The sequence below is a fragment of the Oncorhynchus masou genome, chromosome 24 (assembly GCF_036934945.1).
Source record: "Oncorhynchus masou masou isolate Uvic2021 chromosome 24, UVic_Omas_1.1, whole genome shotgun sequence".
Lineage (NCBI taxonomy): Eukaryota > Metazoa > Chordata > Actinopteri > Salmoniformes > Salmonidae > Oncorhynchus > Oncorhynchus masou.
The window spans coordinates 70465666-70479500 of NC_088235.1; the positions used below are offsets into that span (position 1 = coordinate 70465666).

The following is a 13835-nucleotide window of genomic DNA, read 5'->3' on the forward strand; positions in this document are numbered from 1 at the left end:
ATTGGGCACATTGCCCTGTGTAGGGTGCCGGGGATGTTAAACGGGTGTAATGACTCTCTGCGGTCACTGAAGATCTCATGGCATTTATCGTAAGAGTCCCCTACTTTTAACCCCGGTGTTTTGGCTATATTCCCAATCTGGCCCTCATACCATCATGGCCACTTAATCACCCCCAGCTCTCAATTGGCTCATTCATCCCCCCCTACTGTAACTATTCACCTGGTCATTGCTGTAAATGAGATTGTGTTGTCAGTCAACTTACCTAGTAAATTAAAAGGTTAAATAAATGGTCAAGTAGATTTAAGTCGAAACCGTAAATCGGCCAATCAGGAACATTCACTATCTTCTTGGTAAGCAACTCCAGTGTAGATTTGGCCCTTATTTCAGTTTATTGTCCTACTGAAAGACATTCATCTCCCAGTGTCTGGTGGAAAGCAGACCAAACCAGGTTTTCCTCTAGGATTTAGCATGTGCTTAGCCCCAATTCGTGTATTATTTATCCTGAAAAACTCCTGTGTCCTTACAAATTACAAGCATATCCATAACATGGTGCAGCCACCACTATGCTTTAAAATATAGAGAGTGGTACTATATTTGTTATTGTATTTGCCCAAAACATAACACTTTGTATTTCAGGACAAAAAGTTAGTTGCGTCGCCACATGTTTTGTGGTACTATTTTAGTTCATTCATCATTATTGACAGAGTGAAAAGAAAAAAGCCTGTACGGAATAAAAATAGAGATGTTGAGATGTTGGTTGCCTTCTGATTCTCTACCCTTTATCCAGAAGTGTGCACTTCCTCACTCCCCCCCCCTACCCCTCCCCCCAAATGCATTTAAAGCTATCGGATTGGTGCAAGCATGGCTGGAGGGAGTTCCCACCATATCCCTTACACCAGTCCATTCCTTTTATAATCGATGAGAGGGGAAATGTACGAGTGCACAGTTTCGGAGAAGGGTAGAGAATCCGACAGAAAGCCACAATTGGCAGATGAGGTGAGGAACAGTCACTGTCCCGCTTCTCATTAGAACTACACCTATGGGCAGTAAAAATCAATAGTGACCTCAATGGCCCCTGGAACACTTTCCCCTCCTTTAAACATTAGCCTCCTCTTTCGGATTCGGGTTGTGTTGTTGCCAGAGGAGGACGGGGAGGGGGGCAAGTAATAGCTGTAGTTATACCTCCACTGTGCTCAATCGCACCATTAGAGCAAAGTCAAACCGTAGCGGCCTGCAGGGAAGGGGAGTGGTGCGCGGGATGAGCAAGGACAGACAGCTGGTGGAAGAGAGAGGGATAAGAGCAAGTTTCTAAACATGAGAAAGGAAAGGAACACCACGGCAGCTAGTAATCAATGCAACTCTTGTTTAATTCCTATGAAATAAAGCCTCTTTAACAGTTAAATGAAATGGCTAGTATGACATTGACAGATGTGATTCACATACACAAGGCTTGCACTATGTACAATGTGACTAAGGTTATGAGAAACATGCTTCCTCAGTTGGTCCAGGATACCTTACAGCACCCTATATAAAGAGTCAACACACCATTTGAAAATTCCTCATTTCTTCTACGGAGTAGAAATTGAATTTATGGTTCTAAAATCTCAAAAAATAAGGATCACAATTTGATAATCAAACCATTTTCTCCGTCACCTCGTGAGGTTAGTTAATATATATTCACAAAATAAACATAGAAATAATAGTCATACAGACAGACAAAATTGAATAGTAACATTGATTTGACATTTTACGAAGAATGCTACAAAACAAGCCCAGAAGTAGAAGTTCTGGAGTTGGAAAACGCTGAGCCGTTTGTATACGGCCATTTTGTGTACGACCATTTTGGGGTTTAGTCGACCCAAGGTCACATTCGCAACTACTGCGACACATCTTCACAAAATTCAATGGTTCTGCAGACAAGTTTACGGTAAAGTGCAACAACCATGGTTGCAATTGAACATGTTTTTCTTTGTACAAATATTTTATATCAATATGTGACTAAGACATTTAAATACTTGTGAAACCCCCGTAATACAGCCCCACCCTTTCCCCCAGGACCTCTCGCAAGAAAAAACAAAAATACATTATTGAAACTGTACACAAATATTCTGTCCATTTGATTTTCCGTTTCCTTGTTAGCGGTTGGTATGGCTTCTTTTAAAAAAACAAAAAAGACTTGTAGCTGGTTTTATAAAACAACTCAAAAACCTTATGCACGTAGACTGCTGACGTCACGTGCCCATTTGAAGGGTTTCTCCTTTCTGTAAACGTGTGAGAAATGGGTAAATAAATGGATGCAGAGAGGTACGGCATTGATGCTCGCGAGAGTCTATTCATGTCTATACATTGTGTCATGCACAATGGAAAAGATACAGAGGTGCGGAAGAAGCCTCCCTCTCCCGCTGCAGTTCCAGGAGCTGCCCATCACCACAGTGAGAAAATTCAAATGAAGAGACATGCAACCGAGGAGGGCTTCCTCTGCCGCCCTGTTTTCAACTCCTGTGTAGCGGATGCTACTGTCCATTAGCTAGCCTCCGTTCGCTTCGTCAACTGCTAGCTTCCGTTAGCATAGATTAAGTTACCTTTCATAGCATTAGCTGAGCTCCTGTGAGCCTAGCTAGCACTGTGGAGTGGTATGTCTCATTAAAACAGGGGACCGTGGCCCTTTTCCTGAGGGGGGAAATGTGCATTGAGCAGAGTCTCCATGTAGGATACGTAGCTGGAGCTAGGTGTGTAGACATCGCCCTGGTGCTGGGAGGGCATGTCTGGGGACAGGGGCAGCAGGGGGACGGCTGGGAGATGGTCAGCGAGACAGGGGTCAGGGAGAGCGGGCATTGGGTTAAGGGTGGGCTCGGGGATGGGTATTGCCAGAGCCTGTGTGAGGGTAGGGGCACTGATGTCAGTGTTGGGGGGAGCAGGCACATGGCTTAGGGTGGTGGGTGTAATACTGTGAGGTGCTGGGGCTGTAGCTGGGGGGTGGCGTCCGAGGTGCTGCTGCGTTGAGTCCATGAGGGCTCGAGGTGGGGGTGAGGAGCGGGGAGGCGAGGCCGCTTGGCTGCCTGTGGTTCATCTCCTGACAGAACACCTTCCTGGGCTGGTATTGCCTGGAGTGGTAAGATACAGCTTATGATTAAAACAGTGGCATGAAATAGACACAATCCCTTCTTCCATACCTTTGCCCCTACACCATACAAACCACTACAACATTTTCAACCAAACTTTAAGCATGTATGTTTCCCATCAAGTAAAGTACACGACATGACCAAAAGTATGTGGACACCTGCTCGTCAAACATCTCATTCCAAAACCATGGGCATTAGTTTGGAGTTGGTATCCCCTTCGCTGCTATAACAGACTCCACTCTTCTTTGAAGGTGTTCAATTAGATGTTTCTGCTGGGACTTGCTTCTATTAAAGAACAAGAGCATTTTAGTGAAGTCGGGCACTGATGTTGGCCGATTAGGCCTGGCTTGCAGTCGGCGTTCCAATTAGTCCCAAAGGTGTTCGATGGGGTTGAGGTCAGGGCTCTGTGCAGGCCAGTCAGGTTCTTCCACACTGATCTCGACAAACCATTTCTGTATGGACCTCGCTTTGTGCACGGAGGCATTGTCATGTTGAAATAGGAAAGGGCCTTCCCCAAACTTTTGCCACAAAGTTGGAAGTACAGAATCATCTACAATATAATTGTATACTGTAGCGTTAAGATTTCCTTTCACTAGAACTAAGGGGCCTAACCCAAACCATGAAAACAGCCCCAGACCATTATTCCTCATCCACCAAACTTTACAGTTGGCACTATACATTGGGGCAGGTAGCGTTCTCCTGGCATCCGCCAAACCCAGATTAGTCTGTCGGACTGCCAAATGGTGAAGCATGATACATCACTCCAGAGAACGCGTGTCCACTGCTCCAGAGTCAAATGGTGGCGAGCTTTACACCACTCCAGCTGACGCTTGACATTGCGCATGGTGATCTTAGGCTTGTGTGCGGCTAGCCGTCCATGGAAACCCATTTCACGAAGCTCCCGACAAACAGTTCTTGTGCAGTTTGGAACTCACTAGTGAGTGTTGCAACCGAGGACAGACAATTTTATACACTACATGCTTCAGCACCCGGCAGTCCCATTCTGTGAGCTTGTGTGGCTTTGTGGCTGAGCTGTTGTTGCTCCTAGACGTTTCCACTTCACAATAACATCCCTTACAGTTGACCAGGTGCAGCTCCAGTAGGGCAGAAAACTGACAAACTTACTTGTTGGAAAGGTGGCACCCTATGATGGTGCCATGTTGAAAGTCACTGAGCTCTTCAGTAAGGCCATTCCACTGCCAATGTTGACCTAAGGAGATTGCATGGCAATGTGCTCGATTTGTATACGTGTCAGCAACTGGTGTGGCTGAAACAGCCGAATCCACTCATTTGAAGGGGTGTCCACATACTTTTGTATATACACAGGATGTACAACTCCCTGCCTTATCCATTTGGACAGTGAAGCTGACATTTTATATTTTAGCATTGTACCCTATGACTTTGGATATGAGATCAAATGTTCCATATGAGGCGATTGCACAGAATGTCACCCTTAACTTGAGGGTATTTTCATACATATCTGTTTCAGCATTTAGAAATGAAAGCACTTCTTATATTTAGTCCCCCCGTTTAAAAAAGTCATAAGTATCTGAACATAGTTTATTTACAGTGCATTCGGAAAGTATTCAGACCCCTTGACTTTTTCCACATTTTGATACGTTACAGCTTTATTATAAAATGGATATATATTTTTCCTCGTCAATCTACACACAATGCCACCATAACGACGAAGTAAAAACAGGTTTAGGGTTTAGACAGTTTTGCAAATCTATGAAAAAACATACCTTATTTACTTAAGTATTCAGACCCTTTGCTATAAGACTCAAAATTGAAATCAGGTGCATCCTGTTTCCATTGATCATCCTTGAAATATTTCTACAACTTCATTGGTGTCCACCTGTGGTAAATTCAATTGACTGGACATGATTTGGAAAGGCACACACCTGTCTATAAAAGGTCCCACAGTTGACAGTGCATGGGCCCATCCCTACAGTGAAGCATGGTGGAGGCAGCATCATGCCGTGGGGATGTTTTTCAGCTGCAGGGACTGGGAGACTAGTCAGGATCGAGGTGAAAGATAAACGGAGCACTGAGAGATCCTTGATGAAAATCTGCTCCAGAGCATGCAGGACCTCAGACTAGGGCAAGGTTCACCTTCCAACAGGACAACGACCTTACGCACACAACCAAGACCACGCAGGAGTGGCTTCAGGGCAAGTCTCTGAATTTCCCTTTAGTTGCCCAGCCAGAGCCCGGACTTGAACCCAATCGAACATCTCTGGAGAGACCTGAAAATAACTGCAGCGGAGCTCCCCATCCAACCTAACAGAGCTTGAGAGGATCTGCAGAGAATAATTGGAGAATCTCCCCAAATACAGGTGTCAAGCTTGCCGCGTCATACCCAAGAAGACTCGAGGCTGCAATCGCTGCCAAAGGTGCTTCAACAAAGTACTGAGTAAAGGATCTGAATAGTTATGTAAATGAGATATACATTTTTATTTGTTATTTTATTTGCACTCAATTCTAAAAACCTGTTTTTGCTATTGTGGGGTATTGTGTGTAGATTGAGGAGGGGAAAAAACAATTTAATACATTTCAGAATAAGGGGTCTGAATACTTTCCAGATGCACTGTACATACGGTGGGAAGTACATTTTAAAAAAGGGCTCAGCACAGCCCTGACTGAACTGAGCATCATAACGTAAACGTGCAATAATATTGTGCACGCACCAATTTCCTCTCCCCCAGCCCAGCCCATCCCAGCCCTGCCATCCTCTCCCCAGCCCAGCCCACTCCTGCCATCCTCTCCCCAGCCCAGCCCACTCCTGCCATCCTCTCCCCCAGCCCAGCCCACTCCTGCCATCCTCTCCCCAGCCCAGCCCACTCCTGCCATCCTCTCCCCAGCCCAGCCCACTCCTGCCATCCTCTCCCCAGCCCAGCCCACTCCTGCCATCCTCTCCCCAGCCCAGCCCACTCCTGCCATCCTCTCCCCAGCCCAGCCCACTCCTGCCATCCTCTCCCCCAGCCCAGCCAGGTTGCCAGGTGATCTCGTACCAGGCGGGCGCAGACCCTTTTGGGCAGGTCCTGCTCCAGCGAGTGGATCTCTGTTTGCTTCAGTAACAACTGTGACTCATCCTGGAACTCCACCTGAATAGTGGAGAAGACGAGAGAGAAAAGAGAGATGGAAATAGAGAAAGAGAGAGGGCAAGAGAGTGAGGGAGAAAAGAAAAAAAAGCTTGAATAAAAAGTTGATGAAGTGTCATACTTGGAAAAACTACAAAAACTATGATTTTTGGAGAGTCCCTGGCTCCAAGTTGGATAAGTCAATAGGACAAAATACAGTACCAGAATTGCCTGATTGAAGGTAACAAACACAAACACCAGGGTTTCCATTAGCAGGTAATAGCCGGCTTTTGGGCGCCCAAAAAATGGAAAGCGATAAATAAACTGCCAACGGCCAATTGTCCAGAAGAAGAAAAGAGTCTGATGGCAAAATACCATTTTTTTAGCCTGTTCATCGATGGAAATACCAGTCAATGTAAATACATTTCGATTGGTCATGCTTATCAGTCCATAGGTCCATTTGCATAATGTAGTGGAATTAAATTGGCGCGGGTGTATTTTCGTTAGTAGTTATGTTTATCACAAGTGCACAGCACATGAGTAGGAAATCTGTCAGGCAGCATGAGAGCAACAGCTAGAGCTTCTCAAACAGCTCATTCGTTGCTGCTGGACTAAATGTGCTTTTATAAGCCCAATCATCGGGAAACAAAAATTAAACAAATGCAAACGGAGGTTGATTAAAAATAGATACAATTATTTTAAAATTTTCAACTGGTAATTGAAGTGTGCTTCCCATTCCCCATTCTATTACATAAGCAATGGTAGGCAGGTTATCAGCTCGTTACCCACCATTTTGGAATGATGAAGAGGGTATGCATTTCGAAAACTCTGGTGTGTGTGTGTGTGAGTGAGTGAGTGAGTGAGTGAGTGAGTGAGTGAGTGAGTGAGTGAGTGAGTGAGTGAGTGAGTGAGTGAGAGCCCTTTGGGGTGGTGACGGCTACGAGACAAGGTCGCGCTCGCCACCCTGACACAGGCACCAGCTGGAGAGTTGATTTTAACAGCTTCTTAGCGCTGGCTCACACAGACATCTCACCGCCAGTAAGACGGGGAGGGAATACACTTTTTGAGAAGTTTTTCTTTCTTTTTTTCTTCTGAAAGTGTTGTGGTTGTTTGTTATGTTGGAAATAACATCTGAAAAAACAGGATTTTGGTCTGCTGTCCAAACAGAAAAATAGACCAGTGAGAATGCAGGCAGGTGTAAACACACATATATACAAGCACAGTGAAACTCCTAGATTAGAGCGCACACACACACGTGAGCAGACAGAGGCATGTCCGTGAACTCACATCGACTGCATTCGGAAAGTATTCAGACCCCTGGACTTTTCCCACATTCTGTTACATTACAGCCTTATTCTAAAATGGATTAAATATATTTTTCAATTGAGTTCAAGTCCGGGCTCTGGCTGGGCGAGTCAAGGACATTCAGAGGCTTGTCCCGAAGCCACGGCTGTGTGCTTAGGGTTGTTGTCTTGTCGGAAGGTGAACCTTCACCCCAGTCTGAGGTCCTGAGCAGGTTTTCATCAAGGATCTCTCTGTACTTTGCTCCATTTATCTATGCCTCGATCCTGACTAGTCTCCCAGTCGCTGAAAAACATCCCCACAGCATGATGCTGCCACCACCATGTTTCACCATAGGGTTGGTGCCAGGTTTCCTACAGACGTGACGCTTGGCTTTCAGGCCAAAGAGTTAAATCTTGGTTTCATCAGACCAGAGAATCTTGTTTCTCATGGTCTGAGAATCTTTAGGTGCCTTTTGGCAAACTCCTAGTGGGCTGTTATGTGCCTTTTACTGACAAGTGTGTGCCTTTCCAAATCATGCCCAATCAATTGAATTTAACACAGGTGGACTCCATCTAAACAAACATCTCAAGGATGTTCAATGGAAACAGGATGCACCTGAGCTCAATTTCAAGTCTCATAGCAAAGGGTCTGAATACTTATGTAAATAAGGTATTTCTGTTTTGTTTTTTATTATACATTTGCAAAAATGCCAGAAAAACCTGTCTCCAAGTGTCATTATGGGGTATTGTGTGTAGATTGCTGAGTAAAAAATTGTATTTGAACCATTTTAGAATAAGGCTGTAACGTAACAAAATGTGGGAAGAGTCAAGGGATCTGAATACTTTCCGAAGACACTGTACATACAGACAGACTCACACACTGATAAAAGGGATTGGTCTGTGTGATCCTAAACCAGAAAAAGTGTTTGTGGCATTTGTCTTGTCATATCACACATCGCCCATGCCGAGTATGTGTGAGCTCTGAGCGCTGAAAGTGTGTGTGAGCTCTGAGCGCTGAAAGTGTGTGTGAGCTCTGAGCGCTGAAAGTGTGTGTGAGCGCACAGAAGTGCTCACAAGACCAGGCCGACTCTTTCTCTCGCCGTGTGTGTGTGTGTGTGTGTGTGTGTGTGTGTGTGTGTGTGTGTGTGTGTGTGTGTACACACCACGTGTCTTCTGAGGAGTTGTGTTGCTCCGGTAGAAATTCCAGGAACACCCTCCTCTCCTCTAAGCGTTATACCTCGTAAGCACTCTGCGCATCGCTCCAATAAATTCCCCACGTGCCGGCCGCAAACGCTAAATCTCTCGACGTTTACGTGTCAATGCCCGCTGTATCAAGATCCTCCGCCATAACCTACAAGGGCGGCCATCCTTTTTCCCGCACGCAGATAAAGAGCGTGCTGGAGAGTAAAAGTCCTGTCGGTTGTAAGTTGTGTTGTAAAGAGGCTTGAGCTGTAGAACCAACCTAGGGAATCAATGTAAATGCCTTTCATAAAGCCTACTAAAAGAGTTTACAACTGGTTTGAGGGGAAATATATTCTTCTTAACCTGTCCACGCATCCTAGTGGTAGAACGGTAATATACAGTAGCTCCATTTAGCCCTAGGCTATGCTAATGTGGACTTTATGACTCAAGTGACGCTTTTTAGACGTTAGATGTTTACAAACTTCAAAAGTGGTCGGGAGAGGATTTCACGCCATATACCCCTCGGATCCACATGGCGGTACACAGGGTGTACAGGCTTCTGTACTAGACTGGCTTGAACATCCCGATTCCAACTCATCAACTTGACATTAGTGCTGGGCTCGAATCAAAAAGCTGCACCGTAGCCTATAGTCGCTCTCCGGGTAAAATGGTTGGTGACCGACCACGGGGCTCGTGGGCTGATGAGGGGGAGTGAATAAAGGAGAGTATGGGAGGCCACCGATACTCACTTGGTAGTGCTTGTGGACGTGGTCCCTGACGTAGGAGGCGTTGAGCGCCTTGCCCTCCACGGTGTGGACCAACATCAGCTCGCCCATCTCTGGCGGGCCGTTACGAAGACAGTCATGACTCTGGAAGAGGGGAGACATTGGGGGGGGGGGGAGTGAGGGAATGAGTGGAGGGAACAAGACAAGAACAGGTCAGGATTTGATGCATCCAACATATCCATTCGATATGCCGCTCTATGAAACACGGCTTTGAGAGGTAATTTTCTCTCCTGTTGTTATGTTCGTTGACTAGGTCAACACTTCACCATATAATGGTCACCTCACTGTTTTAAACCTTAACATCGACGGGGCTGTAGTGGAGCGGGTCGAGAGTTTCAAGCTCCTTTGTGCCCACACCACCAACAAACTATCATGGTCTAAACACACCAAGCCAGTCGTGAAGAGGGCACAACGCAACCTTTTCCCCCTCAGGAGACTGAAAAGATTTGGCATGGGTCCCCACATCCTCAAAAAGTTCTACAGCTGCACCATCGAGAGCATTCTGACCGGTTGCATCACCGCCTGGTATGGCAACTGCTCTGCATCTGACCGTAAGGCGCTACAGAGCGTAGTGCGAACGGCCCAGTACATCACTGGGGCCAAGCTTCCTGCCATCCAGGACCTATTTAATAGACGGTGTAAGAGGAAAGCCCATAAAAGTGTTAGAGACTCCAGTCACCCAAGTCATAGACTGTTTTCTCTGCTACCGCACGTCAAGCGGTACCAGAGCATCAAGTCTAGGACCAAAAGGCTTAATAACTTCTACCCCCAAGCCATAAGACTGCTGAACAACTAATCAAATGGCCACCAGATTATTTACATTGACCCCCCCCCCCCCATTTGTTTTGTACACTGCTGCTACTCACTGTTTATTACCTATACATAGTCCCCACACCCCTACCTACATGTACAAATTACCTCAACTAACCTGTACCCCCGCACACTAACTCGGTACCGGTGCCCCCTGTTTATAGCCTCGTTTTTGTTATTCTTATTGTGTTACTTTTTATTATTAATTCTACTTTAGTCTACTTGGTAAATATTTTCTTAACTCTTCTTGAACTGCACTTTTGGTTAAGGGCCTGTGGTAAGCATTTCACGGTAAGGTTGTATTCGGTGCATGTGACAAATAAACTTTGCTTTGATTAAGACACCGAGCGGTGTAGAGTGGAACTCACCACAATGTTCTCTGGGAATAAGTTGTCGCAGTAGGAGCCGTCATCATAGTTGACCTCGTAGAAGGTGTGCGACGCCATGCCGATGATGGTGCAGAGGTAGAACCAGCCGTCGCTGTTCCGACCAATCACTTTCTGGCCCAGAGAAAACTCCCCCCTTGGCCCCGCCCTCGCCTTGACAGACAGAGAGAGGGAGGGTGTTTAAGTATTTGACATGGAGGGAAATATCATGTACTTGATTAAAATCTATCTATTGCCATTTTATTTATATGTTGTTAGAGCAGTGGATCACAGACAGTGCACAGCCTTCATATTCTATGATAATTTCAGTTGGCAGGAAACCCATAAACGGGACATATGAGATTTAATCTGAAAAACGTATAGTGTAGCAGTGAAGCTAACACTTAGCCTGACACATTCATAACATAAAGCTAAGTAGAAGCTGTTTGTTTTGCAAATGTCTATTTCACACAGCGTAACACAGCTCGCACCTTGTGATTGGTCTTCTTGTGCTTGTGGCACGTGACGGACACCACGTAGGGCCAATCGGCGGGCTTCATGAGCACGCCGGCGATGTGAGCGCAGGTGACATGAAAAGAGGTGGAGCAGCTGTCGTGGGAACACTGGATACACGCGCCGCACATCTGCTTGGTGTTTTTATGGCAGTACACACACTTCTGCAAAACCAGAGAAGGGAATAGGCGTGTTAAGAGTCAAAACATCGTACTGACAGTGTCTGTCAAAAAATTTAAAAAACTTTTCTACACGATTGTCAGGACATTTAGTATTTCAGGTGTATGTTTCAATATCGACAAGAGCAAGAAACTTGGCTGAAAATAAATGCTTAACTTTGATTGAGTTCACTTTGATACGGAAGCAACACAGTGTACCTGTTGTGTCCGAAGTTGACGTTAAAAAACAAAAACATATAAAAATATTGTTCGAGCAAAAACGAAATTTCAGGGGTACAGTTGTAGTCAAAACATGCTCATCGTAAGTTCGGCGAAACAGTATTTCACTCTAAAGTTTTACAAGTGAAACTTTTGTTTTAACTTTTGATATTTGTAAATGTCATGAAAAGGTGAGAAACACTCAATCAAATGCAGTTACAAAGGTGGTGTGCTCTGTTGCGCACAGCAGGAGTTTAAACGAGGCAACATTTTAAGTTGGCTCTTCAAACTAAATATTATCCTTCATCTGTTATTTTCCTGTCCATCCTTTCTTCTCTCTGCCTCCTTGATCCTCTCGTATGTGGCATTCCCTCACCTCGCATCGGTTGCTCATCTCTTTCCGTCTTTCTCCCATCTCTCCTTCACCCTCAAGACCTATTTTCTAACTCGCCTCTTTCTCTCACCATCCGCCTTTTTCCTTCCTCCCACTCTTTCAACCTATTCCGATCCCATCTCCACCCTCTCCTTCTCTCCATTCCTTTCTTCTTCTCTCCCATCTCTCCCCCCTCACTTTCTTAACCCCTCTCCCTGCCTGCCCCCCCCCCCCTCCCCTCCCTCGCTCGCTCCCCATCCCTCTTCTGTCTCCTTCTCTCTCGCTGACAGATTGCATATAGCCCGCCGTGACCCGCAGGAGATCGATGGAAAATAAAAAATATTTATTAAAATGTCAATACTTCATTTTAGACCCCGTGGGCCAGCGGTGGAAATGCACAACAGCTCTCGATAGGGCCTCGGCTAGGAGATATTTCACCGGCCTCGCAGTCGCCTGATTTAATATTCCACTGGGCAGAATCATGAGACAGGCTTCACAAACGGAACAAACCACAGGAGGAGATTTATGGACGTCAACAAACATTTATTTATTTGTTTGTTTGTTTAGCTTGCCCCTTTTTTTGCTTTGGTCTTTGCCGGCTGAGGTAGAACCAATGCATCAAATTTCCTCATAGAAATACAGTTGAAGTCAGTTGAAGTTGACAGCCAAATACATTTAAACTCAGTTTCTCACAATTCCTGACATTTAACCAGAGTAAAAATTCCCTGTTTGGGGTCAGTTTGGATCACAACTTTATTTTATTAAGAATGTGAAATGTCAGAATAATAGTAGAGAGAATGACTTATTTCAGCTTTTATTTCTTTCATCACATTCCCAGTGGGTCAGAAGTTTACATACACGCAACTAGTATTTGGTAGCATTGCCTTTAAAATGGTTTAACTTGGGTCAGACGTTTCGGGTAGCCTTCCACAAGCTTCTCACAATAAGTTTGGTGAATTTTGGATTGAGGTCAGGGCTTTGTGATGGCCACTTTGAAAGTATGCTTGGGGCCATTGTCCATTTGGAAGACCCATTTGCGACTAAGCTTCAACTTCCTGACTGATGTCTTGAGATTTTGCTTCAATATATCCACATAATTGTCCTTCTCATGATGCTATCTATTTTGTAAAGTGCACCAGTCACTCTTGCAGCAAAGCACCCCCACAACATGATGCTGCCACTCCCGTGCTTCACGGGTGAGATGGTGTTCTTCGGCTTGCAAGCCTCCCCCTTTTTTCTCCAAACATAACAATGGTCATTATGGCCAAACAGTTCTATTTTTGTTTCATCAGACCAGAGGACATTTCTCCAAAAAGTATGATCTTTGTCCCCATGTGAGTTGCAAACTGTAGTCTGGCTTTTTTTTATGGCGGATTTGGAGCAGTGGCTTCTTCCTTGCTGAGCGGCCTTTCAGGTTATGTCGTTATAGGACTCGTTTTACTGTGGATATAGATACTTTTATACCTGTTTCCTCCAGCATCTTCACAAGGTCCTTTGCTGCTGTTCTGGGATTGATTGCCACTTCGCGCACCGAAGTACGTTCATCTCTAGGAGACAGAACACGTCTCCTTCCTGAGCGGTATGGCGGCTGCGTGGTCCCATGGTGTTTATACTTGCGTACTATTGTTTGTACAGATGAACGTGGTATCTTCAGGCGTTTGGAAATTGCTCCCAAGGATGAACCAGACTTGTCTACAATTTTTTTTTCTGAGATCTTGGCTGATTTCTTTTGATTTTCCCATGATGTCAAGCAAAGAGGCACTGAGTTTGAAGGTAGGCCTTGAAATACATCCACAGGTACACCTCCAATTGATTCAAATGTTGTCAATCAGAAGCTTCTAAAGCCATAACATAATTTTCTGGAAGTTTCCAAGCTGTTTAAAGGCACAGTCAACTTTGTGTATGTAAACTTCTGACCCACTGGAATTGTGATACAGTGAAT

At 45.2% G+C, this 13835-nt stretch overlaps 1 protein-coding gene across 1 annotated transcript in view; it reads right to left on the reverse strand.

Moving 5' to 3' along the window:
* Nucleotides 1–1348: 1348 nt before the first annotated feature.
* LOC135512545 (lysine-specific demethylase 4B-like) overlaps nucleotides 1349–13835 on the reverse strand; it is a 94504-nt gene continuing 82017 nt past the window's right edge. The window contains 6 exon segments of the mRNA XM_064934682.1: nucleotides 1349–3026; nucleotides 3029–3104; nucleotides 6137–6229; nucleotides 9420–9539; nucleotides 10634–10804; nucleotides 11122–11307. Of these exon segments, the coding sequence (XP_064790754.1) occupies nucleotides 2644–3026; nucleotides 3029–3104; nucleotides 6137–6229; nucleotides 9420–9539; nucleotides 10634–10804; nucleotides 11122–11307 (1029 nt within the window). The 3' untranslated portion in view covers nucleotides 1349–2643.